The sequence below is a fragment of the Dendrobates tinctorius genome, unplaced genomic scaffold (genome assembly GCF_039654945.1).
Source record: "Dendrobates tinctorius isolate UK_male_01 unplaced genomic scaffold, ASM3965494v1 ptg000302l, whole genome shotgun sequence".
Taxonomy (NCBI): domain Eukaryota; kingdom Metazoa; phylum Chordata; class Amphibia; order Anura; family Dendrobatidae; genus Dendrobates; species Dendrobates tinctorius.
Genome location: NW_027361969.1, coordinates 4,712,956 through 4,738,778, shown reverse-complemented (window position 1 = coordinate 4,738,778; position 25,823 = coordinate 4,712,956). Strand labels below are relative to the sequence as shown.

At 43.4% G+C, this 25,823-nt stretch overlaps 1 protein-coding gene across 3 annotated transcripts in view; it reads left to right on the top strand.

Annotated features, from left to right (window-relative positions):
• Positions 1-1,742: 1,742 nt before the first annotated feature.
• LOC141073470 (catenin delta-1-like) overlaps positions 1,743-25,823 on the top strand; it is a 152,705-nt gene continuing 128,624 nt past the window's right edge. Inside the window, exons 1-5 of one of the 3 annotated variants that reach the window (XM_073560704.1) lie at positions 1,743-1,976; positions 5,338-5,403; positions 5,495-5,632; positions 7,744-8,159; positions 10,181-10,409. In XM_073560704.1, coding sequence (XP_073416805.1) covers positions 1,782-1,976; positions 5,338-5,403; positions 5,495-5,632; positions 7,744-8,159; positions 10,181-10,409 — 1,044 coding nt within the window. In that variant the 5' untranslated portion in view covers positions 1,743-1,781. The remainder of the gene's footprint in view (positions 1,977-5,337; positions 5,404-5,494; positions 5,633-7,743; positions 8,160-10,180; positions 10,410-25,823) is intronic. The other 2 variants (XM_073560703.1, XM_073560705.1) reach the window with 2 other exon arrangements.

Below are 25,823 nucleotides of genomic sequence, written 5' to 3'. Positions count from 1 at the left end.
TTTCAGGAGCCATTGGCGCACTGCGCCTTCAAGACCTTGAATCAGCGATCTGTCAGCCTCTATTAGCTAATACGGGTCATGTGTGGAAGCTGTATTTGCATAGCTGCCATCTTTGTAAGGTCACTGCACCTGCGCTGTGGCTTCAATCCGTGTCAGTTGGGGGTCATGGAAAGGTCGCCATTAATTCCTGTTTGAAAATTTTTGCTTAAAATGCGTTTTTTTTTTTTTTGTTTAAAACTACAAATCGGATCGACTCCAAAAATACGTAGCACACCTGTCCCCACCGAGGGCTTCGAAATGCCGCCTGAACGGGGTCTCTGCGCTGAGCGGTTCGGGACGCATTAATTGCAGAAAACGTGGAGAAGAAGTAGTAGAATAATAATAATAAAATGTAAGAAATCAGATTACAATATGTTGCTTGAGCCTAGAGGTTCAAGCACCATAATAAATGAAAAACTGGTGCAAGCATATAGCAATCAGTCTTCCATAGACTGCAATATTGAGTCATCTCTTGTGCGTTTTTTATAAGAATAAGCGCAGCAGAAAGCACAGTAGTAAAATACGAAGTGAATATGTGCACAAATGTATTTTTTTTTATGACCTACTTATTTGACATGGTTTTTTCCATTGTATTATATGTAAACACTAATGTGTCAGTTTTAATCCTTTTACAGTAGTAACGGATATGTCAAGTAACCACAAAAACGTGGTGTAAAAGTGTGTAGCATAAACTCTAATGGATATATCTTCTGTTTGTGAAAGAGGCAGCTGAATGAGACTTTATACCTGTAGAGCTACAATCTTGTGGGTGTGACGGATGCCCTCTGGGACACTGAAAGCACTAGAAAGACCAATTGTCAGTTCATTAATAAATTTCGGAGGAGTAATAGAACAGAACAGAGTTAAGTCTGTAAAAGTTAGATTTAGTAAATTTTATTTTCCATCTTATGTTGAGCAAGGACAAGTTTTTTTTATTTTAATTTTAAAATATTTAAAACATTAAATTTGCTGAAAAGTACCGTAGTTAAATTTCTTCAGTTCTGATGGTTTCTCTTGAAATCAGACTCCACTGACATTTAAAACGAATTGCTCTCTGGGAATCTGCAGAATTTTGCATTTGAATTGAGAAGTGAACCTTTGCATAACTCAATCTGTATAAAACAAGACCATTTTAAACGTTGATTATCTTTGTAAATGAGGTATTCTGTCACCAGGTTCCCAATCTAAGGACAGCACAAAATGTGAACAGAGACCCTTATCCAAGGGCATGTTACTTACTGGGCTTCTAGCTGTAACTTGGATAAAACACTTGTTTATCTACTTGTCATCTGATGACCTAGTCTTACCCTGCCAATATACAATTTATTGATGGCTTTCTGTGTGCACTGTGCATAGGCAGGAAGCTTCCAAACATTGGTGTGGATGTAGGCATAACCACAAGTCCTATAAAGGACTACACAGCAGAATCCATCTTTGAAAGGACGAGCAGAGCTCATCACAACTATAAGAAGCTCAGTATGTGACCCAGTATTATAATCTGGATTTCTTAGCTGTCCTCAGATGGCGCAAAGTAAACCTGATGACAGATTCTTTCATGGACAATCTTCTTTTATCTATGAACTACACGCAGCCAGGAGCGGAATTTTCTTTTGGTTTGTGGGTCTGTCTCTTGCTGGTTTTTTAATTTGGTGTCTCCCTCTCCCTCTCCCCTTTTTACCCTCAATCCCTCTTTCTATTTCTCTATGTTCCCCTCTTTAGTTTAGGGTTTCATTGTAATCTTTATGGATGAGCCCGAGTCCGAGAGCCCGGCCAGCATCTTGGCCTCAGTGAGAGCGCAGGAGGCACAGTTTGAGCTCTTGTCTCGTGCCTTGGAAGAAGAAAGGAGACACGTCACGGCACAGCTGGACCGGGTGTGGGTGACCCCTCAGGAGGCTACTACCCCGCTTTCAAATGGCACCCTCACCCGTCGCCAGCAGGTAATCTTCTGCTATCCGCATGTCTGGTGTGATTCTTTTTATTTATTTTTTTGTTTAGTTACATTACACGATTATGTTCATTGTATGGTAATTCACACTTCATAGGTGCTGTACATATGCTGTCCCTGTGAGGAGCACCTGAGCATGTCACCACAGCGGCTTCAGTATTAAGTGCTGGTGCAAGTTCCAAAATCGGTCTTCAGAGAACAAATAGGCACTTGGTATATATTTCACAAGGAAGAGGAGGCGACATCCCTGTCCACATGTCCAAAGAGGTTTATTCGGGCATGGGTGTTACAGAGACAAGGAAGGGGCCAATTTTTGTGTCTGTAACATCCATGACCAATAACTTTTTGGACACATCAGTGATGTGTGCGGTCTCATTTTCTTCATTGAGCTTATTTGGGTGTATTAAAACAGATTCAGACTGTGGGCCACTTGTGTATGATTTCAACCATGTATTTTTTGACTGCAGTGATTCAGAGAAAAATACTCTGCATGCATGTATAGGAAGGCGTGAAACCACTTGGGATTCTCCTTTTCTCCTAGTCACCTGTGCAGTTCCGCCCCCAGTGACTATCAGTGTGTTGGGGTGTTGTTGTTTTTTTTTTTTTTTTTTTTTTTTGCTTTTTCTTCTGAAATACTGCATCATTTCAGAGTCAAACTTACATGGTTGACATCATACAGCCACTTTGTCTGTGAGTCGGGCAGCATGTAACCATTGTTGGGTCCCATTTAAATCTCTTTTCAATGGCTACTAATAGGATGACTCTCCATGTGGTCTAAAAATGTTAATTTTAAAAAAGCCAAGTTTAAATTACACCACTTTTCAGAGTCTAAAAATAAAACTTCACATTTTACTGTTATTTTTTTTCTTTTTGTTTGCTCACACTCCCAAACAAATAAGATATAAAATTCCATTTTATGTGACGTGCAATGACTGACCCTAGACTTTTTAAGTCATAAAGCCACAGATTTCTGTGACCAATGTGAGTGCTGAACGAAGGGAGCTATGATACTATATGGGCATGTTATATTTTTCAGATTTTTGCATTGGACAGTCTAGCTTTCTTAGCCCCTTTAATTACCAGGGATTTTCAACACTGCATCTCTTGAAGCCTAGACAATTTTGATGTGCCAATTCTGGTTCTCTGCCTTAGGTCTTCCCAACTGCCCAGGTGCACTGTCAATCGGGGTATGGAGCTTGGGGTTGATGTCAGCTGTGTAGTGTCAAAAAAACAAAGCTTACATTAAGTCCTGCTGCTAGGAATGGAGAGTGTCTATCAGACAACCCTATTGCTAGTCCAGTAAGAAAAACACAAATACTTCATTGAAATAAAGTATGGTACATTGGTAGGAAATACTCAGTGTGCACATAGCCCAAATGTGACCCCATTCTGACATTAATACACCACAAAGCTTTTTAACAAGGGGTGTAGTGATAAATCCTTAATGTTCTGAAGAAATTAATGTGCATCAGTTGGCAAATGGAGTTAAAAATTATAAATTTGTAAACGTAAATTACATCTTATATTTTATTTTTTTTTTTAGTCTGTTTGCTTCAGTTATAGGGGCTATTCCAACTTTTTTGTTGCACTGCGGAGCTGTCTTGGTTACCTAGCACCCAACAGCTCTTGCTCTTAAAACCAGCAATCATATGACTTGTATAGCACAGAAATAGTTAAAGGGGTTTCCCACTAAGAAAGTTCATTTTAATTAACAGTTGTTGGAATAAAAATAATTTCCACAATTGGATGTGTAAATAAAATGCTCCTGTGCTGAGATAATCTTATAAATGTGCCCCTGCTGTGTACTGTGTAATGGCTGTGTCTGACTGTACATGGAAATGGTCTAATCATACCACAGCTCCTGGGCAGGGGAGGAAGGAAAAAAGTATACAGACATTATATATAGCACTGGGATCATAGCTGATTCTTTTGAGGTAAAACAGGTTTTAAAACAGACAGCAAACTATTTTACTTTACATAATCACTTAGCTGTGATCCACGTGCAGTAATGTCTGCATGCTCTCTTGTGTCCTCCCGTGCCCAGGAGCTGTGGTATGATCACGAGAGGACATGGCCATTACACAGCAGGGGCACATGTATAAGATTAACTCTGCATCCAATTGTGGAAATTATTATTCATAGATCTATTTGATTAAAATGTACCTTGTTAGTGGGAAAACCCCTTTAAGTTCTTCTGGTAAAATGGAGAACAGTATACATTGTAGGATATATTTAAAAGGAAAGTCACCCTTCAAATGCAAATGAAACTAATTAAGCGGTAACACAGGAGACTTGGCCCATGTAAAAAAAAAAAAAATTATTCAGTCATATATTTGCTGTAACTACTTATAAAACTTGTTTTATTCTATATGCGAATGAGGGGGCTTTGGTGCACCCTTGGCATGGTTAAGAGCTTCGGGCACATTTACACCTCTTGGTTCCCTTGATTCTGACAGCGCCTGAAACCTTAAGTACATCACAGAATAGGTCTGTGTCAGTGGTGACGTACTGTGTGCGCACCACTTACTCCTTCATAGTCAGTGTGCATGTGCAGCGCCACAGTTGGGGTTCATGCACTGTAAGAATCAGAGATTGCTCAGTGTGTAAACTGAGGGGACGTAAAGGTGCAGCAAGCTCTTGTGGCACCAAGGGTGCTCCAAAGCCACTTCATTTGTGTTATAGTATAGAGATTTTTAAAAGTAATTACCCCTAAAATAAATCCTACAGCAGTATATATTGCTGCAGAGTACCCCATGTCACAGATTTTAATTTGCGTTTTGGGGGAGACTGTCTCTCCCTTTAATCAAAATACAAAGATTTCCAAGAACAAGGACATAAATATGAATTTGCTATCCAATAGATGGGTTAGACGTGGTTTGTCTGCAGCTTATTTCTGTGCAGGAGCTGACACATACTGATCACAAGCAGAAGAGGTGAGACTTGCCAAAGCTGCAGCACATGGGGATCGCAGAGATTCTGCTGTATGCCTCTGGGGTCGGCGCTTCTCTCCTTTGCTACTGGCTGCCAATGGGCTACTGACAGTCCATGGGCGCAAGAGCAATGTCATGAGACTGTCCTCTCTGCAAAGCCTAAGGCATTATGGGAAATGAAGTCTGCATTAAGGGAACCAGATCAGACAACTCTGAAATGGCACATCAAGTAAAGCAGGAATACACAAAGCATGCACACAACTCTGAACTTTATTCACTATTTCTGCTACAGTTCTGTGCTACTGTAAAAGACAAATTACTCCCAAGATGCAGCCTTTTTTATTTTATAGGTAAAGTAGATGCTCAGTATGCAGGAATACATGCTTTTTATATGGTTTAACTCTTGCAACTTCTCTCCTGCAGAACGGGCAAGTCATTCATTCCACGGAGGGTCAGAGGAAGATATATCCAGGTATAAACGCTACACAGGTGAGGTGGACCACTGACTTAAGTTTAATATCAAAATACAAGTTTGCATCACTGGTTGTTGTGTAAAACTGTTTAAATGCCCCTACTATAGGAACATTCACCTTTTGTGTACTCGCCAGTGAGGATGGAGGGCCATGGTCTTCCTGCTGATGAAAATTATGTCTTGGATGATGAGCCCTCCTACATGTCCTACAGTATGTCTGAAGACCCACGTCACACAGATATCCCAGTAAGTGTAAAATGCATCAGCTATGCATCCCCATGCAATGTGGGTGCCAGCTCTGTAACTTGTAGCTGTCCAAGATCCAGTTTATCCCTTTAAATGGTGCTGTCAGCTGTGACAGCGGCTTCAACGTAGCCGCCGTTACTACTGGTAGCCACCCATGCCCTGACAGCAGTTAGGCTTTTTGTAAGTCTCCATGCCTAGTATAAAATCTGTGACTTGATGTTATAGAAGACCATTAATCTCACATTGCACTGCAATAGTATGGTAAAATAAAAATATTAAGCTTTATATAGAAATGAAAATTAAAATATAAAAACGCATACCATATATACTCGTGTATAAGCCGACCCGCTTAATTTTGCCACAAAAAACTGAGAAAACTTATTGACTCATGTATAAGCCTAGGGTGGAAAATGCAGCAGCTACTGGTGAATTTCAAAAATAAAAATAGATACCAATAAAAATAAAATTAATTGAGACATCAGTAGGTTAAATGTTTTTGAATAGCCATATTGAAGCAGGAGCCCCATATAATGATCCATACAGTTCATGATGGCCCCATAAGATGCTCCATACAAAATACGCCACATATAATGCTGCACAAAGGTTAATAATGGCCCCATAAGATGCTCCATAGAATAATATGCCCCATATGCTGCTCCATAAAGGTTATGGCCCCATAAGATGTTCCATAGATTATGCCCCATATGCTGCCCCCATAAGATGCTCCATTGAATATGCCCTCATATGCTGCCCCCATAAGATGCTCCATTGAATATGCCCCTATATGTTGCCCCATAAGATGCTCCATTGAATATGCCCCCATATATTGCTTCTGCCGCTACTGCAGGTATTAAAAAAAAAAAAACATACTCTCCTCTTGTCCCTGGGAGCCAGGTGCCAGTGTGCTGAGCAGGCGGAGACACTGGCGCGCTATGGGGGACACGTGTCGCCCCTGGCTCAAAACCCAGCACCTGAGATATTCACCTGTCCCGGTTCCAACGCTGCTCACCGCTGTCTACCCGCCGGGTCCCTCTGTCAGTGACGTCAGGCAGCAAAGGGCGCGCGCTGACTAAGTCATCGCGCCCTCTGCTGTCTGAACGTCCTTGACAGAGGGACCCGGCGGGCAGACAGCTGCGAGCAGTGTTGGAACCGGGACAGGTGAATATAGCTTATACTTGCCTCCCCCTGGTGCGTCTCTGCAGCCTCGTTCTCATGTGGTACCGCTTATTAAAGTAATAAATATGCGCATATTCATGACTTTATTGAGCAGTACCATGTGACCGCTGTTGGAAGGAAAGGAGACCGTTGGACAGGCAGGGGGCTGCAGAGAAGCGCCAGGGGGGGTCAGTATCATCTGACAACCCTGCTCTCCCTCCCCCACCTACCTCCTGGCTATATGACTCGCGTATAAGCCGAGAGGAGGGACTTTCAGCCCAAAAAAATGGGCTGAAAATCTTCTAAGCGAGTACGGTTGTTTATATTGCGTCATTAAATAGATAGGAATTTCGATTAAAATTTCTTTGACCTTAAGACCACCCCTTATAAAGTTTTAATCCTGAGTATAGAATTTATCACGTTCTATTTATTTTACTCGCTTATATAGCGCCATTAATTCCACAGCACTTTAAATCCGTTATCATAATCTCTCCCCAAATAAAATCTTAATCCCAAGACCTCAGTTTGTGTGTTGATCCTGGTAAAGTTCTTAAGACTGCCAATAATTACCTGTAAGTACTGACGAATTTTTGGATAGAATAGGCTCTCCAGGGGTGCAGTGGGACATCTGTTAGGCGAAACGGTGCACCATGTCGGTGAACCACACAGCTGTTTTACAACAAGTGAAGTTTCCTTAAAATTGAGTGTAGACATTGCTTTACCGAACATATTTTCCTTGATGCCAATCCCTTCAATAAAACAGTAAATATACCCTTAGGTCAGGTGAAATGGTTAGAGAAGATTCTTGTACTCTGATTAATGCTTGCTGGTAATGGAGAAAATGTTATCACACTGGTCACTAGTCTGATTTGTCTTCAAAAAACAATATTAAAGCTTTACAGATGCTTTCACTTTTTTCCCTTCATAAAACTTTTTTTTTTTTTTCTCTTTTTAAGATAAAGCTTCCTGTTGGATATTCTCAAACTTTAGATCGCCCCTATCGTGATGTTGTGGGTGGCGGTGGAGCCTACACTACTGTGCCCCGTAATTATCATTTCCGTGGACCTGGAGCAGATCAGGGGCAAATGATTCCACCTCCTCAGCATCCTGGTTACAGCAGTTTGTCTAGACCTAATAATCGCTACCGCACTGTGGAACCTTATAGGGGCCCTGGTTATGGGGCTCAACCTCAGGTCAGGGGGGCTGGCTTTGGAGGTAGTCAATCTGATTTGCTGGCTGCCAGGTATGGCTCTGAAGATGCCTATGGACTAGAAGATGATCGTAGAAGTCTTGGTGGTTATGTAGATGGACCAGACTATTCAACAGCTGGTAGAAGGGCTGCCAATGGAGGAGATCAACGTAGGCGTCTTAGGTGAGCTAAATACGGTTTTATTTATACAATCAGGCTTGTGTTACTTACTCACAGAACTATGGATGACACATTTTGTGAAGTTTTTCTTAAATGTTTGGATTTATACCTTTCATGTTTCCTTTTTATATTTGCTCTCTATCATTCAGTTTGGTATGCTAAAATACAGTTTCAAAAGCTCCTCTACCTCCATCCATGGCATGGCACTACAGACAAACCTTAGACGTCTGAAGGAAGTGTAAGAACTGCAGCCTACTGTTAGCCACTGATTGGCAGCAGTATGCATGTGGCGTAACTATGTCACATCAGTGCATTGTGACAGTGCAGGTGATGAGTATCTGCTATTATTTCATACTGGGGATTTTTTTTTTAAGAAGGGGATTTCAGAATAGTGCACAACCCCTTTATAAGCAATTAATAAAATTATCAAAGCTGCGTCTTCCCATTATAATATTAAAGGGAATCTGTCAGTAGGATCAACTCTCCTAAGCTATATATCTATATGGATATGTAGGTCATAGGAAGCTGAATAAAGCGATACCTTGATATTTGCGGTCTGATATGATTTTCTTATATGTAAAAGAGCTGTTCAGTTCTATGCACAAGGCACTGATCTGCATGTGGCTCTGCCTCCAGAGATTACTATAAATGAAAGGAGAGTTACCATTGTGAGACGTGTAATGGCTACCAGTGTGTTGGGATGGCCGCTCTCCTGATCTGACTGCAGAGCTGTGTGAGATTATACCAGACACATCTGCAGGTTCCTCTCGGCTTCTGCTTCCAGCACACAGGAGACTGGGTTGCAATACAGCAGAGCAGTGAGAGCTGCAGCTGCTAACTTGTTTGTTATGAGACCCTGTTCAATTCTACTATTCTTTGTTACATGTTTCCTTTTAAAAATGGTCAGCACATGTATTTGTAAAGGTGAGTTTAATCCAAAACTCCTATTGAAAACTAGACATATCTTATTTGATTTTTTTTTTTTTTTGTGGCCAGTTTGTGAAAAAAAACATACGTGTGAATAGCCCTAAAGACTATAATGGGTACATATGCTGTGTCTTTCATGGATAGCATATGTATGTGAATTCTCATTAGTTAATGGTCACATCTTGATTTTTGTCTCTTCCTGTTAACGTCTGCAGAAATCACACAGCATCTCTAGAATACCTTTGCGTATAAGTAAGTGGACCATTTCAGAGTATGGAGGATGGTGTAATGCATTTGTCAAAATATTGGTAACTGAAGTTTAGGCAAGATGGGGGCGCCTTGATGATATGTACAGAAAATAGAGTACAACAATCTACTGTCAAATAATAAAAACATAACAAAAAATACTAGCTGGATGCAGTCGCAATTTGATCCATTCCCTTTAAGTTGGCTACACATACACTGATATGAATGAGGCCTCTTAACCTTTTGATGGTGGCGGGGGGGTTGTCAGAAGGATTAGACTTGATTATTTGATTTTTTTTTGTATGATACTTTGTTCCTGTGGGAAATGAGACACCATCAAAGAGGTTTCACAGTAGCTCATTTTTGCCCCTTTGTTAAAGGGGTACTCCACTTACTGGACAACCCTTTTTTTTTTTTTTTTTTTTTTTTTTTTTTTTTTGTAAACAAAGTAGTTCTCCTTGAAAAATAGAAATACTCACTGTTCCAGTGATGAGTGGGCTAGAGTGACATTGGCTGCGGGCCGGGGTTCACGTGCTCAATGTCCTGCCAGCCTCAGAAGACTCCAGCGCTGGTGCAGCAGGTGAGCATCTATTTTTATTTATAAGAGGGACAGCGTCATTTAAAAATGGGTTGTCCAAGTAGTAGACAGCCGCTTTAAAATATATGTTCCTAGACGTCTGAATGAAATACCTTTTGCATGTATACGGCCATCTTTGTGTTACATGATTTCAGTTTTACACTGCTGCTAGTTGAGTCTGGAACTGCCTATACTGGAGTGTTAAGTGAAATAATGCGTTTAATAGTGTCAGTGTGTTGACCTTTTCTACCCTGTTTTTTTTTTTTTTGTAAAGGAGTTATGAGGATCCGTTGTCTGAGCATTATGGATCATCTCTGCCTCAGTCTGGGAGCCTTTCCAGCCTTGGACCTGCACCTTTGACACTTGCCCCAAGTGGCCCTTGGAGACAGCCAGAGCTTCCTGAGGTTCTTGCCATGCTGAGTTACACTCTTGATGCTGTGAGACTAAATGCAGCGGCGTACTTGCAGCACTTGTCGTATCGTAATGAAGATGTCAAGAAAGAGGTTGGTACATATTTTTCTACGACTTAGTTTTAGCAATTCTTACTGCCAAGAGTCTAAAGACAGCTTGTACGTTTTAAAATGTTTTGCTCTACACAATTAAAAACTACTTGCCCATTAATCTAAAATCCATACCTAGTGGGGATCCAAACTCAATAAAATGTCTCAAAATGTTGGCAAGATTTGCCTACTTCCACAGGACAAATGTCACTGTTTTAGTGCCAAACTGCAGGTTTGCTAAGGCCTGTTTCACACTTCCGTTTTTGACCATCAGTCAAAATCCGCCAGTTTTGCAAAAAAACGGATCTGCCATTTTTTTTTTGGCGGATCCGTTTTTTTCCCCATTGATTTGCATTACCGGCGGATGGCCATCCGTTGGATCCGTGTTTTTGCGGATCCGTCAATTTTTTTGCGTCCGCCGAGATGCCCGGACGGACCATGCAACGGTTTTTGTGCTGCAGGATCCGCATGCCCGGAGGAATGAAGTTAGCCGCAAATTTAACCCAGAAAACATTCTCATTCTCTCTCGCGCGCTCTCTCGCTCTCTCTCGCGCGCTCTCTCGCTCTCTCTCGCGCGCTCTCTCGCTCTCTCTCGCGCGCTCTCTCGCTCTCGCGCGCTCTCTCGCTCTAGCGCGCTCTCTCGCTCTCGCGCGCTCTCTCGCTCTCGCGCGCTCTCTCGCTCTCGCGCGCTCTCTCGCTCTATCTCGAACGAAAAAAACATTCCATTAAATACGTTTATGTAATGAAAAAAAAAAAAAGCAAAAGTACACATTTGGGATCGCTGTGTCCAGAGTTACCATACCTATGAGACTGTCCCACTAGTGAAAACCGTAAAAAAGAGACGACAAGCAATGCTTTATCATACCGCTGAACAAAAAGTGCAATAAAACGTGATCAAAAAGACGAATGTAAATATAAATGGTACCACTGAAAACGTCATCTTGTCTCTCAAAAATAAATATATAAAATAGATCCTGAATTGCTGATTTTTTTTTTTTTCTTTTCTTTTTTTAATTCTGCGTCCCAATAATCTGAATAGAAAGTGTTCACTAAATGTCATATGCCCGAAAATGGTACCAATGAAAACATAAACTCTTCCCGCAAAAAACTCACATGACTGTCTGCCAAAATATAGAAAAATTTAAATATGGTGATACAAAAACTAGTTTTTGTAACAAAAAAGCGTATTTTAGTATGTGACAGCAGCCAAACCAAAAAGCCCAATTTAAATCTGGTATTACTGTAATCACACCGACCCAAGGAATAAAGTCGCCTAATCACTTATACCTCTCGAACAGCAAAGAAATTTAAATTCTTCACCTGCTGTTGATTTTGTCCTGCCTCCCAAAGATCGCAGTAAGGCTCAGCTCAAATTTATCCTGCGTTGAGCGCTTACACCAGAATTTTCGTGTAAATCTCTGAAATGCGTGCCGATGGAAGCACTGTGGATGCCATAGAACCTGTGATCCGGCGGTGTTCAATTTTTTTGGTGTGCATAAAAGTGCGGTCGACAACAGTTTTGTGCACTTCTGAAAAGGATATCACTGAGCAGAGGCCAGACTGAGTCCAAAGTACCGTATGTACTCGTGTATAAGCCGAGATTTTCAGCCCATTTTTTGGGGCTGAAAGTCCCCCTCTCGGCTTATACACGAGTCATATACCTGGGGGGGAGGGGGGGGGTGTCATAGATCATACTCACCCGTCTTGGCACTCTGCAGCCCCCTCGCTTCTCCACGGTCTCCCTTCAGCGGTCACGTGGTACCGCTCATTAAACTTATTAAAGCTCATTAAATATGCGCATATTCATGAGTGGTAATGAGCAGTATCACGTGACCGCTGAAGGCAGGAAGGGAGACAGTGGAGAAGCGAGGCTGCAGAGACGTTCCAGGAGGGGTGAGTATAGCGATATTCACCTGTCCTTGTTCCCACGATGCTCACCGCCGTCTGCTGCTTCCTGTGTCCGTGATGTTTAGCCAGCAGGGGGCGCGGTGACATGGTTAGTGCGCGCCGCGCCCTCTGCTGGCTGACCAGTCACTGACAGAGGATGCGCAGACAGTGGTGGACAGCGATGGACCCCGGACAGGTAAATATCACAGGTGCCGGGTCCTGAGCAGGAGAGGGGAGTGTGGCTTTTTTTTTTTTTTTTGCAGCAGCATATGGGGGCATGTTAGTCTATGGGGCAGTATATGGGGGCATGTTAGTCTATGGGGCAGCATATGGGGGCATGTTAGTCTATGGGGCAGCATATGGGGGCATGTTAGTCTATGGGGCAGCATATGGGGGCATATTAGTCTATGGGGCAGCATATGGGGGCATATAAGTCTATGGGGCAGCATATGAGGGCATATTAGTCTATGGGGCAGCATATGGGGGCATTTTAGTCTATGGGGCAGCATTATATGGGGCTCCTGATTCAATATGGATATTCAAAAACATTTAACCTACTGATGTCTCAATTAATTTTACTTTTATTGGTATCTATTTTTATTTTTGAAATTTACCAGTAGCTGCTGCATTTTCCACCCTAGGCTTATACACGGGTCGGCTTGTACACGAGTATATACTGTAACTCTTCTGCCGCGTTATAGTTAATGGATCCCTCGGGGGTTCCATCTGAATCACGCCACTTGGAAATTTAGATGGAAACCCCAAAGTAAGTGCTCAGAGTAGAGCACTGGAGAAATGTGATCCAAAACGTTATGAAAATGTTCCCAATCAAAGCTTCATCTGAATCCATAGAAAAAGCAAGTCCCCACTCAGGTGTGTCAGCTGTTAATAGTACTATACTCTGCTCTTTTAGCACTTAAGAGTTCTGTATATGCAATCCGCAAACTATTCTAGGAAATTCTGCACTCCAGGGAGGCAAATAGCACTTCGTTCCTCCCGAGTCTCGCCATGTGGTTAAGCAGTACTGTATAGCCACATGGGAGATTTCAGCATTCAGCAGAAATTGTGGGACAAATTTTGGTGCCATTTTTACCAATTTCCCAGTGTGAAAATATATAACTTGGGGCTAACACACAATCTTGGTGGTAAAAATGTAAATTATTTTTTCTTCACTGCCCAATGGTATAAAAGTCTGTGACCCACCTGTGGTGTCAATAGAATCACTGCACCCCTAGATGAATTCATTGAGAAGTTTAATTGGTAAAATAGGGTCACTTATGGGGGGGTTCTGCTTTTGTGGCACCTCAGGGGCTCTTGCCAATGTGACATGGCACCCTCAAGCAAGTGCAGCAAAATATGCACTGTAATCTGGCGCTACTTCCTTTCTGAGCTTTGCACTGTGCCTCAGAAGTAGTTTTCGACCACAATTGGGGTATTGGTGAACTCGGGAGAAATTGCACGACAAACTTTTGGGTTCCATTTTCTCTCTTTGCCCTAGTGAAAATACAAAATTTGTAACTAAAAAAGATTTTTGTGGGAAAAATGCGAAATGGCAACCGCTAATTATTCCAACATATTTTACATTCAGAAAGTGAAATGGCGCTCCTTCCCTTCCGAGCCCTGTCCTGCACCCAAAGATAAGATTTCCCCCACATATGGGGTATCGGCATGCCCAAGAGAAATTGCACAACAAAATACATGGTCTGGTTTCTCCTGTTACCCTTGCAAAAGTTAAAAAAAAAAAAAAAAAAAAAAAAAAAAATTACCGTAGGTCTAGAGGAAATTTTTTGTGAAAGAGAAGTAAATGTTTGGTTTTTTTCTTCCACATTCCAAAAATTCCTGTGAAGCACCTAAAGGGTTAATAAACCTCTTAAATGTGGTTTTTAGTACCTTGAGGGGTGCAGTTTTTAAAATGGTGTCATTTTTGGGTATTTTCTGGGTATATAAGCACTTCAAAGTCACTTCAAATGTGAGGTGGTGCCTAAAAAAATGGTTTTGTAAATTTTGTTGTAAAAATGAGAAATCGCTGGTCAACTTTTAACCCTTATCATTTTCGAACAAAAAAATAATGGTTTCCAAAATTGTGCTGATGTAAAGTAGACATGTGGGAAATGTTAGTTATTAACTACTTTGTGCGATATGACTTTCTGATTTAAGAGCATACAAATTAAGTTTGAAAATTGTGACATTTTAGCCAAATTTCTGTTTTTTTAACAAACGCAAGTTATATCAAAGAAATGTTACCACTAGCATTAAGTACAATATGTCATTATTATTATTATTATTATTATTATTATTTATTGTTATAGCGCCATTTATTCCATGGCGCTTTACATGTGAGGGGGGGTATACATAAAAACAAGTACAATAATCTTAAACAATACAAGTCATAACTGGTACAGGAGGAGAGAGGACCCTGCCCGCGAGGGCTCACAATCTTCAAGGGATGGGTGATAATACAGTAGGCGAGGGTAGAGCTGGTCGTGCAGCGGTTTGGTCGATCGGTGGTTACTGCAGGTTATAGGCTTGTCGGAAGAGGTGGGTCTTCAGGCTCTTTTTGAAGGTTTCGATGGTAGGTGAGAGTCTGATATGTTGTGGTAGAGAGTTCCAGAGTAGGGGTGATGCGCGAGAGAAATCTTGTATGCGATTGTGGGAAGAGGAGATAAGAGGGGAGTAGAGAAGGAGATCTTGTGAGGATCGGAGGTTGCGGTCATGAGAAAACAACGTCGGAATCACCGGGAGCAGTTGAAGTGTTCCAGAGTTATTACCTCATAAAGTGACAGTGGTCAGAATTGTAAAAATTGGCCTGGTTATTAAGGTGCAAACAGGCTCCGGGGTGAAGGGGTTAAAATGCAATAACTGGTGATCAAAACATCGTATCTACCCCCACAAATGGTATCAATAAAAATGTCAGCTAGTCATGCAAAAAATAATCCCTCACCCAGCCACAGATCACGAAAAATGGAGACGCTACAGGTCTTGGAAAATGATGCAATTTTTTTGGTGAACATGGGAAAAAAAATTGTGGACATGTGCTTTTTTTTTTTTTTTTTTTCCGCTGCACTGGAATTTTTTTTCCCCGATTTTCCAGTACATTATATGGTAAAATCAATGGTGTCGTTCAAAAGCACAACTTGTCGCACAAAAAACAAGCCCTCACACGGCTATATTTTTATGGAAAAAACGGAAATACAAAAATGAAAATAAGCTGCGGCGTTAAGGGGTTAAAGTGACAGTGGGCGGAATTGAGAAAACTTGGCTGGTCAGGAAGGTGATAACAGGGTGAAGGGGTTAAAGCCTTTCTATATGGGCAGTGCAACCTGCATGAGGGCAAACATTTGTTTTTGATTGTTCAGTCACCATTGCATGTTGTCCGCATCCACAGCCCAACACAAGCCAAGAATGATTTTTAGGCATGCATGAAAGATGTTATCAGCTAACAAACAGGCTTTTTTCAGTGTTGATTTTGATTATTTCCAAGAACGTTGGATGAAAGGAGTGTCAAGGCAAAATAACTTAAATAATAGGCACTCAGTGGACTCCTTCACGTGGCCAAACAAGAAAGCATGGAGGTGGGAAGATGCACTTTCTGTCTTCTGTACAGCCAGGGCTGTCAAGTAAGAAGTAGATGGGATGATTTACTTAACTGTTTGGCCATGTCAATACACCAAGCATATTTACTTGGTTGAAATGGTCATTGTGCTGACAGGCTCCTTGAAAGTCTCATCTGTTGAGTAGTGCTTAAAGGGAATCTGTAAGTAAAACAAACTGCATATATGGGCATGCAGGTCGTTGTACATCCATACACACCACACCATTAATATATTCTATCGGTTGCCGCATTCCAGAACTATCTTTGTTTTAATTCATATGAACATGGCCATGGGAGTGACGGAGCAGTTCCCGAGTCTTTGCGTGCTGAGGTTTTTTTCCTAGCCTATTAATAGCCTTTTTATCTTAATTGATGGTTCCCTGTCTGTGTCACATTAGACACCAGGCAATAAAATCAAGACCGTGAACTGTCAGCCTAAAGGCCCCTTACATTTAGCGATGCACCAGCGATCCGACCCGGTCAGGATCGCTGGTGCATCGCTAGTGAGCTTTCACACAGAAAGATCTCACAGCGATGCAGCAGCGACACAGCAGACGATACTTACCTTTCTCACACAGCGATCCTGACATCCGCCCGCCCGCCTCCACGCGTCGCTCGTCGTCACAGCAGGAAGCGCCCAACGAGAAATGGAGCCGGACATTCTCGAGTGATCAGCGATAACCAGCGGGGGAGCCGGTCGGAGGTAAGTATCACACATAGCGATATAGCTAGCAATATCGCTATAACGTCACAAAATCGTTGACGTTATAGCGATATCGCTATGTGTAAAACCCCCTTAAGGACACGAAATCTAGAAGTATGATTGTTTTATCCATTAAAAGGCGCCCATGCCCATTAAAAGGATAGCTGCTAAGGGGCCTTATTCCCTCATTGCCGTTCTACGGCGATCAGGAAATGGGTAATGGCACCCTCCAGAGTCCGAAAATCCCTGGGCTCTCTTTTACTAAAGGCCCTTTTACATTTAGCGATGCACCAGTGATCCCGACCAAGATACGACCCCGTCAGGATCGCTGGTGCATCGCTAAATGATCGCTAGTGAGCTGCCACACAGGCAGATCTCACAGCGATGCAGCAGCGATACAGCGGACGATACTTACCTTTCAGACGCTGCGATCCTGACGTCCTCCCGCCCGCCTCCACATGTCGCTCGTCGGTGCCACAGGAAGCCCAGCAAGAAGCGCCCGACGAGAAATGGAGCCGGACGATCTCGTGCGATCAGCGATGGACAGCGGGGGAGGCGGTCGGAGGTAAGTATCACACATAGCGATATCGCTAGTGATATCGCTATAACGTCACAAAATCGGTGACGTTATAGCGATATCGCTATGTGTAAAACCCCCTTTAGACTGTAGAGATACATAATTAGGAGGTCCCAATCGTGTGTGTAAAAAAATAAATAAAAATCGGTTATAAAAATCCTTACGCTCTCCTCTGCCATGATTTAACATGTCAGTGTAGCCCATAAGCTGCGCCCACAGAAATTTGCCTGCACCAGGGAACCGCAGGAACTTTTTCTATTGGTTGCTGACTTTTCATCACTGTGATGGGGTCTGTCACAGTGACGAAAAGCCCAATGATTAGTAAATAGGACAGCACTTGGGCTGTGCCTTGCTGTGCACCCCCTAGGCAGATTAAGTTCTTATAATTTTAAATTTCTATTCTTTGCTAAGAGTTGAGCTTGAATTGGTGTTGGGCTCGGCTAATTGTTAGGGTTAGGGTTGAGGTTGGTGTTATAGTTAGAGTTGGACTTTGGGTTAGGTCTGGCCTTGGGTTTAGCCTTGTGCTTTGGGTTAGGCTTGGGTTAACGGTTAAGGTTTGGCTTAGAGTTAGGTTTGAGGTTGAGGCTGGGCTTGGTTTTAAAGTTGGTCTTGGGCCTATGGTTCCGGGTGTGGTTGGATTTGGGGTTGGTCTTAAGCATAAGCCAAAGACTTACACCAAGGCCAACCCCAAACTTAACGAGTGGTCATGGGGTTACGGTTGGAATTGGTCTTAACCTTGGGGTTAGCCATACGGTTAATGTTGTGTTTTTTTTCTGTTTGTTTTTTTTGAAGTTACAAAGAAATTCCGATTATACACAACATATTCAATATGATATGTTATCAAATTCTGTGTAGTGATTGTCCCTGGATAACATTTTTGTGTGTACTTAGCAAAATTGGGATCACTTGTCGGGGATTTCTGCTGTTTATGCATATTAGGGGCTCTGCAAATGTCACACGGTGCCAGTAATCTTTTAGCCAAATTTATGCTTCAAAATTCAAATATTGCTCCTTCAGTTCCGAGCCCTGCTGTCTGTAAAATCAGAACTTTTTGACTACCTGTCGGGTGTCACTGCACTTGTAAGAAAGTGAGCAACAAACTGTGGGGTCCACTTTTTTGTGTTGCCTCATGCAAAAGTGAAAAAATTGGAGCTGAATTATCATTTTAAAGGTTAACCCCTTAACGACCACTGATACGCCCCTTAATGGTGGCATTTATGGGTACTTATGCCTCATCGCCGCTTTTTAAGGTGGCTGAGAAATAAGTGTATAGCGCCCCCCCAGAGTCGGAATTTCTTCGGGGTCTCTGCTACCAGGGGTAGCTGAGAACTTGATTCGGTTTGGTTTTTACTGACCCCGGTGTTGCGATAACCATTGTCCACGGAATAACGGTGACCGCAAAAGAAAGTCTGATTTCCCATCATGCGAGCACATCAGAGGAGAGAAAAATGGGGTCCCCCGATTTCCCCCTGGTACTTCCGTTGTCCCTGCAATTCCCCCAAACCCCCCCCATGAAGTCCCCCTGCTGCTGGCATCTTCTTCCTGGAAGAAAGTGGCGGGTGCATGCGCAATGCGCCCACCGAGATGGGCCGGCAACAATAGGAAATTTTTCCTATTGGTTCATTTTGGTCACTGTGATAGACCCTGTCAGTGATCAAAATAAAAGGGGGTTTGATTTACACTTTTTTTTTTTTTTTTTTTTAATTTTTATCACCCTCTTAGTAGGGATGAGCGAGTACTGAAGTATTCGGACTATCTATACTCGTACCGAGAATACCTTAATACTCGGGTATTGGTACGATTAGCGGGTTCATTGATAGTCAATGGAAAATGCGAGTAATTGTCTGCTGGACCCTACAAAGCGGTCTGGGGGCTGAGGAAAAGGCTAAAAAATGTGTAAATGTTTAAAAAAAAAAAAAAAAAAAATGCTGTAAACAAATGTTTATAACATGGGGGTACCTGGTCAGGGGCTGCACGAGTGGTTATACACCACTGCTTCACTAGAATGTACAAACACTATTTGAAGTCCTGTACTTTTTGCCAGCAGAGCGGGACTCGTACGCCACTTATGCAGTGCCAGTGATATATCAGAAGTGCCGTAAGAGCGAGTGATGATGGAGGCGATCTTCTGACAGCTAAGTGTGTAAGGCTCTCTGTGCCAAGACCGTGTTGCTTTTCGGTGCGCTCAGCGCACCGTCAAAAGGACACATGCGCTGGCAAACGCATGCCTGCGTACCCAATGCTAAAGATAGGGTACGCAGGTCGCATGCAGCGTCATGCGGCCGGGAGGAGGCGCGGCCGGGGACGGAGCTTAGCGGCAGCCGTGCGCAGACCGACGCAGGTCAGTAAAACGCTAGTGTGAAACTAGCCTAAGTGGTGTAAGGGGAGCGATCTGCCCTAGGGGGCTGTGTGATGGTTAACGCAGGACAAGCCACCCATCATCATCACAAGGGATTCACAGTAATAAAGCTTGGACTACTGTCCTTGTGCCACTGCCCAATGTGTAGGCATAGACGGTGTCTTCAAAACAATAGCCCTAGGGTGTTATGAGCTCATTTTCTGCTCCACCAGCTGGGAGTTCTCCTTCCTTTCTCCCTCTGCTGGTGACAGGAGGTAGTGAGGTTGGTTTAATTGGTAATGGTCTTCCACCTGACGAGGAGGATAATGATTGGATCTCTGGAGTATCAGACTGGATATAAGACAGCTGACGCCCTATCCTGGTGATTCAGTCTGCTTCTCAGGTCTTGGACTTCAGCTGTGCTCCAGTCTTCTCAAGTTAAGTTTGTTTTTGCTAATGTTCACACTTGCTCTTGTTGGTCAGCTCAGTTTTTGTGTGGTCAGCCAGCCCGGCTGGGCTGTGCTGAATTTCCACTCTTTTTATCTGTATTTGCCAATTTGCCTTTTTGTCCTTTATTAGATTGGCCTCTTTTTTGCTCTCTCAGAATATATCAGTGCTGATATAGTGGGAGAAGTCTAGTGACTTCAGGGTTAATTTTGTTATCAGAAGTGTTGGACATTATTTTGGGTAGGGTTTTTTGGCAGATTGCAGACAGTTTCTTTCCTTTCCTGTCCTTTCAAGTTAGTTTGGCCCCATCGTTTGCTCAGCCTATTTTTCTGCCTTTGTTTGTCATTAAATCTTGCTTCACCGTCAATACATGTGGGGGACTGTCTTTCTTTCCTTTGGGGTCTGCTCTGGGGAAGTTAGTTTTCCTCTTCTTACTTTAGGCTTATTTAGCTCTCCGGTTGTGACGAGGCGTCCAGGACCATCGTAGGCACGCTTCACGACTACTGCTAGTTGTGTGTTAAGATCAGGGATCTTCAATCTGCATAGTTACCAACCTCTCTGGTTTTCTGAGACGTAGCGTGTGTTGCTTTTTTTTCTCCTCGGTGACCCATTCATAACACTAGGGGCTGTATCTTGGTTGACGCAGGAAGGAGGTCTCAAGAGCCAGACAATTATGAAAGTAGACTACTAGCACGGTAGTTCCAGTGCCCAGTTTCCAGGCATAGCCATAGTGTCTCCAAATATTAGCCCAAGGGGTTGTATCATAGGTGATGAAGGAAGCAAGGCAGGTGTGAAGGGCCAGACAATTATGACAAAGCTAGGACTACTAGCATAGAAGTTGCAGTGCCCAGTGTCCAGGCATTGCCATAGTGTCTCCAAAAATTAGCCCAAGGGGCATGGTACCACGGTTGATGAAGAAAGGGTCTCACTCTCATTACAAGTGCCTCCGATGGGAAATATTAATTAACGTAACATTGTTTTTAGCTTCTTGTTATTGACCATGAGGCAGAAGCCGGATTTGAAAACGTGTAAGAAGAAAAGGGGCTTGTATGGGAAGGGATGGACGTGATCACAAATTTAAAAAAAAAAATAACATTTTGGGTGTCTTTAGGTTTGGATACTTTCATCTGGATGGCTTAAATACTGGTGCGAAATCCAGTCCTTGTTAAATTTTATCAGTCAGCCTGTCTGCATTCTCTGAAGTCAACCGTGTACGTGTATGTGTGATGATTGCCCCAGCAGCAGTGAAAACACGCTCTGACATCACACTAGCAGCAGGGCAGGCCAGCACCTCCAAGGCAAGTAAGGAGAGGTCTGGCCAACTATGCAGCTTGGATACCCAGTAATTAAATGGTACAGAAGCGTCAGGAAGGACGCAGGTATGGTCACTTAAGGGGGTTTTACACATAGCGATATCGCTAGCAATATCGCTATGTGTGATACCTCCGACCGGCTCCCCCGCTGGCTGTCGCTCATCGCCCGACTCCATTTCTCGTCGTCCGCTTCCTGCTGTGTGGAGACGAGCGACGCTGGACGTGGGCGGGAGGACGTCAGGATCGCTGTGTGTGAAAGGTGAGTATCGTGCGCTGTGTCGCTGCTGCATCTCTGTGATATCTTCCTGTGTGGAAGCTCACTAGCGATCATTTAGCGATGCACCAGCAATCCTGACTGCGTTGGATCGCTAAATGTAAAAGGGCCTTAAGTCGTTGACCATCTTGTTCAACTTCTCCCTCCTTGACATTGCTACTGTTCCAGCTAGTCCTTGGTGATGAGCCGGTTTATTGAAGATGGCCCAGTTTGTGGACATTTTACCACCACCTCTTTTGGACCTGCTTGTCGTATCTCTCCCCATTAAGGCATGCTGTTGCACAGAGCTGGTACCTCTGCTAGCAGTGGTGTCTGAGGGTGCTGTTGCCATCAAATGATCGACAACGGCCTTAAAGGATTCCATTGTGAAACCCCTTGGTGACTGCAACAGTAGCAAAGGAAATTTGTCCTTGTACCGTGGGTCTAGAAAGGTGGCCAACCAGTATAGGTTGCTATTGAAACTGTGGATTACGTGAGGGTCTTGGCACAGACAGTCAGATATGAAGTGTGCCAAGCTGCAAAGAGGCAAACAATACTCATCCCCTCTCCACACTGACTCTCCTCCTCCACCTCCTCTTCTCCAGCCCACCCATGCTGGACAGACGCGAAGCTGGGGTTGGGATTCCCCTCTGTAGCATGAGGTGTCCCCTCGGTACCACTGAAAAAGAAGTTCTCTCTCTCCTCCTTTTCATCATCATCTTCATCCTCCAATGTTACCTGATGATATAGGCTGGGTAGGATCACCCATTGTGAAATCTTGCTCCATACCCAGCTGCTGGGCACGCAAAGATTCCATTTTTTGATTCTGCAGCGATTGTTTTTTTTTGTTTTTTTTTCCAGCTGACATAGCATAGGGATGGTTACGCTGATAATAGCCTGATCACCGCTCACAAGCTTGGTGCAGTACTCAGTCATCAAGCACCTCACAAATATCAGCGATCCACACCCATTCGACAGTTGTCTTGGCTGAGTCTCAGTGTGATGGGCATGTTTAAGCTGGTATTCAGCAAGTGCCCTCTGCTGCTCACTTACCCTTGCCAACATATGATATGTTGAGTTCCACCGTGTTGGCAGGTCGCAAATGAGTCTGTGGTTTGGCAAATTAAACTGCTTTTGAAGCGCTGCAAGACCGGCAACAGTGGTTGAGGAATGGCAGAAATGGGCGCAAATACGACACACCTCAAGTAGGTATGGCAAGTCAGGGTATGTTTTTTTATAAATTTCTGCACCACTAGGTTCAGCACTTGAGCCATGCATGGCACGTGTAACAGCTTCCCGAGCTTTAAAGCCACCACCAGGTTACGCCCATTGTCGCAGACATCCAGACCAGGTTGTAGTTGCAGTGGTGAGAGCCACTGATCGGTCTGTTTTTAGTCCTTGCCACAGCTCTGCTGCAGTGTGTGGTGTTTCACCTAAGCAGATCAGCTTCAGCAGAGCGTGTTGCCGCTTAAACGAGGCGCTGCTGCACAGCTTCCAACTTGGGAATGATGTGGAGGGTAATTCAGCATAGGATGACGAGGTGGAGGAGGAAGAGGGGAGACTGGACGTATATGATGAGGCGTAAACCCTGATTGAGGTTGGGCCCACTATTCGTGGCGTGGGTAGGATATGTGATGGACCAGTTTGAGACTTTGTCCCACCTTCCACCAGGTTGAGCCAGTGTGCTGTGACAGAGATGTATCGTCCCTGGCCACAAGTACTTGTCCACGTGTCTGTAGTAAGGTGGACCTTCCCGGTTACGCCGTTGGTGAGACGACGCTTTAGATTGTTTAAGACGTGCTGGTGTAACGCGGGGACGGCACAGCGGGAAAAAGTGCCGGCTGGGAACAGAGTATCGTGGGGCAGCCACAGCCAAAAGATCACGGAAGCACTGTGTCCCCACTAGCCTAAACGGCAACATCTCCACGGCTAGCAACTTGGCTATGTGCGCGTTCAGTATTTGTGCTTGTGGGTGCGTGGCTTGGTATTTACGCCTCCTTTCATACATCTGGGGCACGGACAATTGGACGCTTTCCTGGGACAAACAAGTGGATGAGCTTGTTGTGGCCTGTGTCTGTGCAACCGCAGCTTGTGAGCAAGAGGTATGATGATCACCTGCTACCTGCTCAGCAGATTGGAAAGGACGTATCACAGGCGACATGGCAGTGGTTTGACCCGCAGTCGCAGACACTGATTTGGTACCCTGTTGTTCAGCCCACCGACTGGGGTGCTTGGCTGCCATGTGTTTCTGCATACTGTTGGTGCTTTGGTTGCCTTTGCCCTGGCCTCTGCTCAGCTTTGTGTGGCAGATGTTACAGATGACATTTGGTTCAGAAGGACTATCGGAAAAAAATTTTCAGACAGCGGCTGAATGCACCCTTGTCTTGACTTGGGGCATAGAGGGATTTCTCTTGGCAACAGTTGACACACTTCACACTCTGCTCAAACCAGTAGCCCTTGGTGCCTTTGTTGGTGCTACGTATCCACCTTCTTCCTCTGTGCTGCTATGCGTGCCAACGTTCCAATTCGGATTGGTGGTCTCATCATCGACCACCTCCATGTCATCCTCCTTCCCTGTTGATATTGGCGACTGGACAGATGGCAACTGTGTCATCCCCATCAGCCTCCACCTCTTCATCCAGTATATCACGTGGATGAAAGTGGCTTTCTTCTGGCCGTGGGGTTTCAAATATTTGGCAATAATCAACACACTATACCTCCTTACGTTCCTCTTCAATGTCGCGCAATGTGAGGTCAGAGGCAACGAAAGGAAATGGATCAAACCTATCCTCGGAGTGACCAAGGTTGGGGTCAAATGTTTCCTGTGACTCCTGACGGGGTGATGAACTAGGAACAAGTTGAGAATAGGATGACCCAGCATTCTCTGTGTGGACAGTAGACTGTTTTGTCATGGACGATTGGGTGCTGGTAGAACATTTCATTGAGGTCTTATCAGCCAGCCAAGACAGTATCTGCTCTTGTTCTTCTGGCTTCCAGACCTGTTTATTTTCCAGACCGGGAAATTTCGCCAGGAACCTATATGCATCAACCTTCTTCGGTCTCTCAGACTCTGTGCCTTGTTGGGCACCAATAACAATCCCACGTCCACCTCCCTGTCCCTTCACAACAGCCTTTTTAGGAATTTTGGATTTTTCTGCCATAGTTGCAGATGTTCAGATGCAGATATTGGGGAACAAGGAGCAGTTAGTGCTTTGTGGAAGGTCACACTACATCCTAGTACTGCTTTGTGTTTTACAAACAGCACTGCAACAGCACCAAAAAATTGCCCTGAGGTTTAAGGCGAGATTACGCACCCCAGTCACCACACAAGACAGCAGTGCTGCCATTAAAAAATTGCCCTGGGGTTTAAGTACTCGCTGAGTACCGAATACCCACAATTATGCTCGCTCATCCCTACCCCTTAGGTAAAAATAATTTTAAAAAAAAAAAATGTATTTCCATTAGTTAGCGTTGGGCTTACGGTTGTGGTTAGAATTGGGGGGGGGGGGGGGTGCCACCGTTTTTGTGGTCCATTTTCGCCTACTACCCTTGTGAAAATATAAAAAAAATTGACTCCAAGGTAAATTTTTTGTGAAAAAAGTAAAATGTTCATTTTTTTCCTTTCACATTGCTTTAGTTCTCGTGAAACACCTGAAGGGTTAATAAACTTCTTGAATGTGGTTTTGTACACCTTGAGGGGTGCAGTTTTTAGACTGGTGTAACTTTTGGGTATTTTCTATTATATTATCCCCCCGAAACTCACTTCAAATGTGAGGTGGTCCCTAAAACAAATGCTTTTGTAAATTTTGTTGGAGAGATGAGAAATCGCTGGTCAACTTAAACGTCGTAACTAAAAAAAAAAAAAAATTGTTTTCAAAATTGTTCTGATGTAAAGTTGATATGTGGATAATGTTATTAACTTTTGTGTGACACTACTCTGATTTAAGGGTACAAAAATTAAGTTGCAAAATTTTCTAAATTTTTGCCAAATTTCCTTTCTTTTTCTTCAATAAATGCAAGTTATATCGATGAAGTTTTACCACTAACATATGAAGTACAATGTCACAAAAAATATTCTCAATCAGTGATGACAGTGGTCAGAAATGTAAAAATTTGCTTTGTCATTAAGTACCAAATTGGCGCTGTCACTAAAATCTTAAATGTAAATGTTTTTGTTTTTTTTTTTTTCATTCCACTCTGCATTAATTCCTGTGTAACACTTGAAGGGTTAAAACAAAATTTCTTGAAAAAATGAGCAATTGCTGCTATGTTTTAAACCCACTAACATCCTAACAAAATAAAATGAC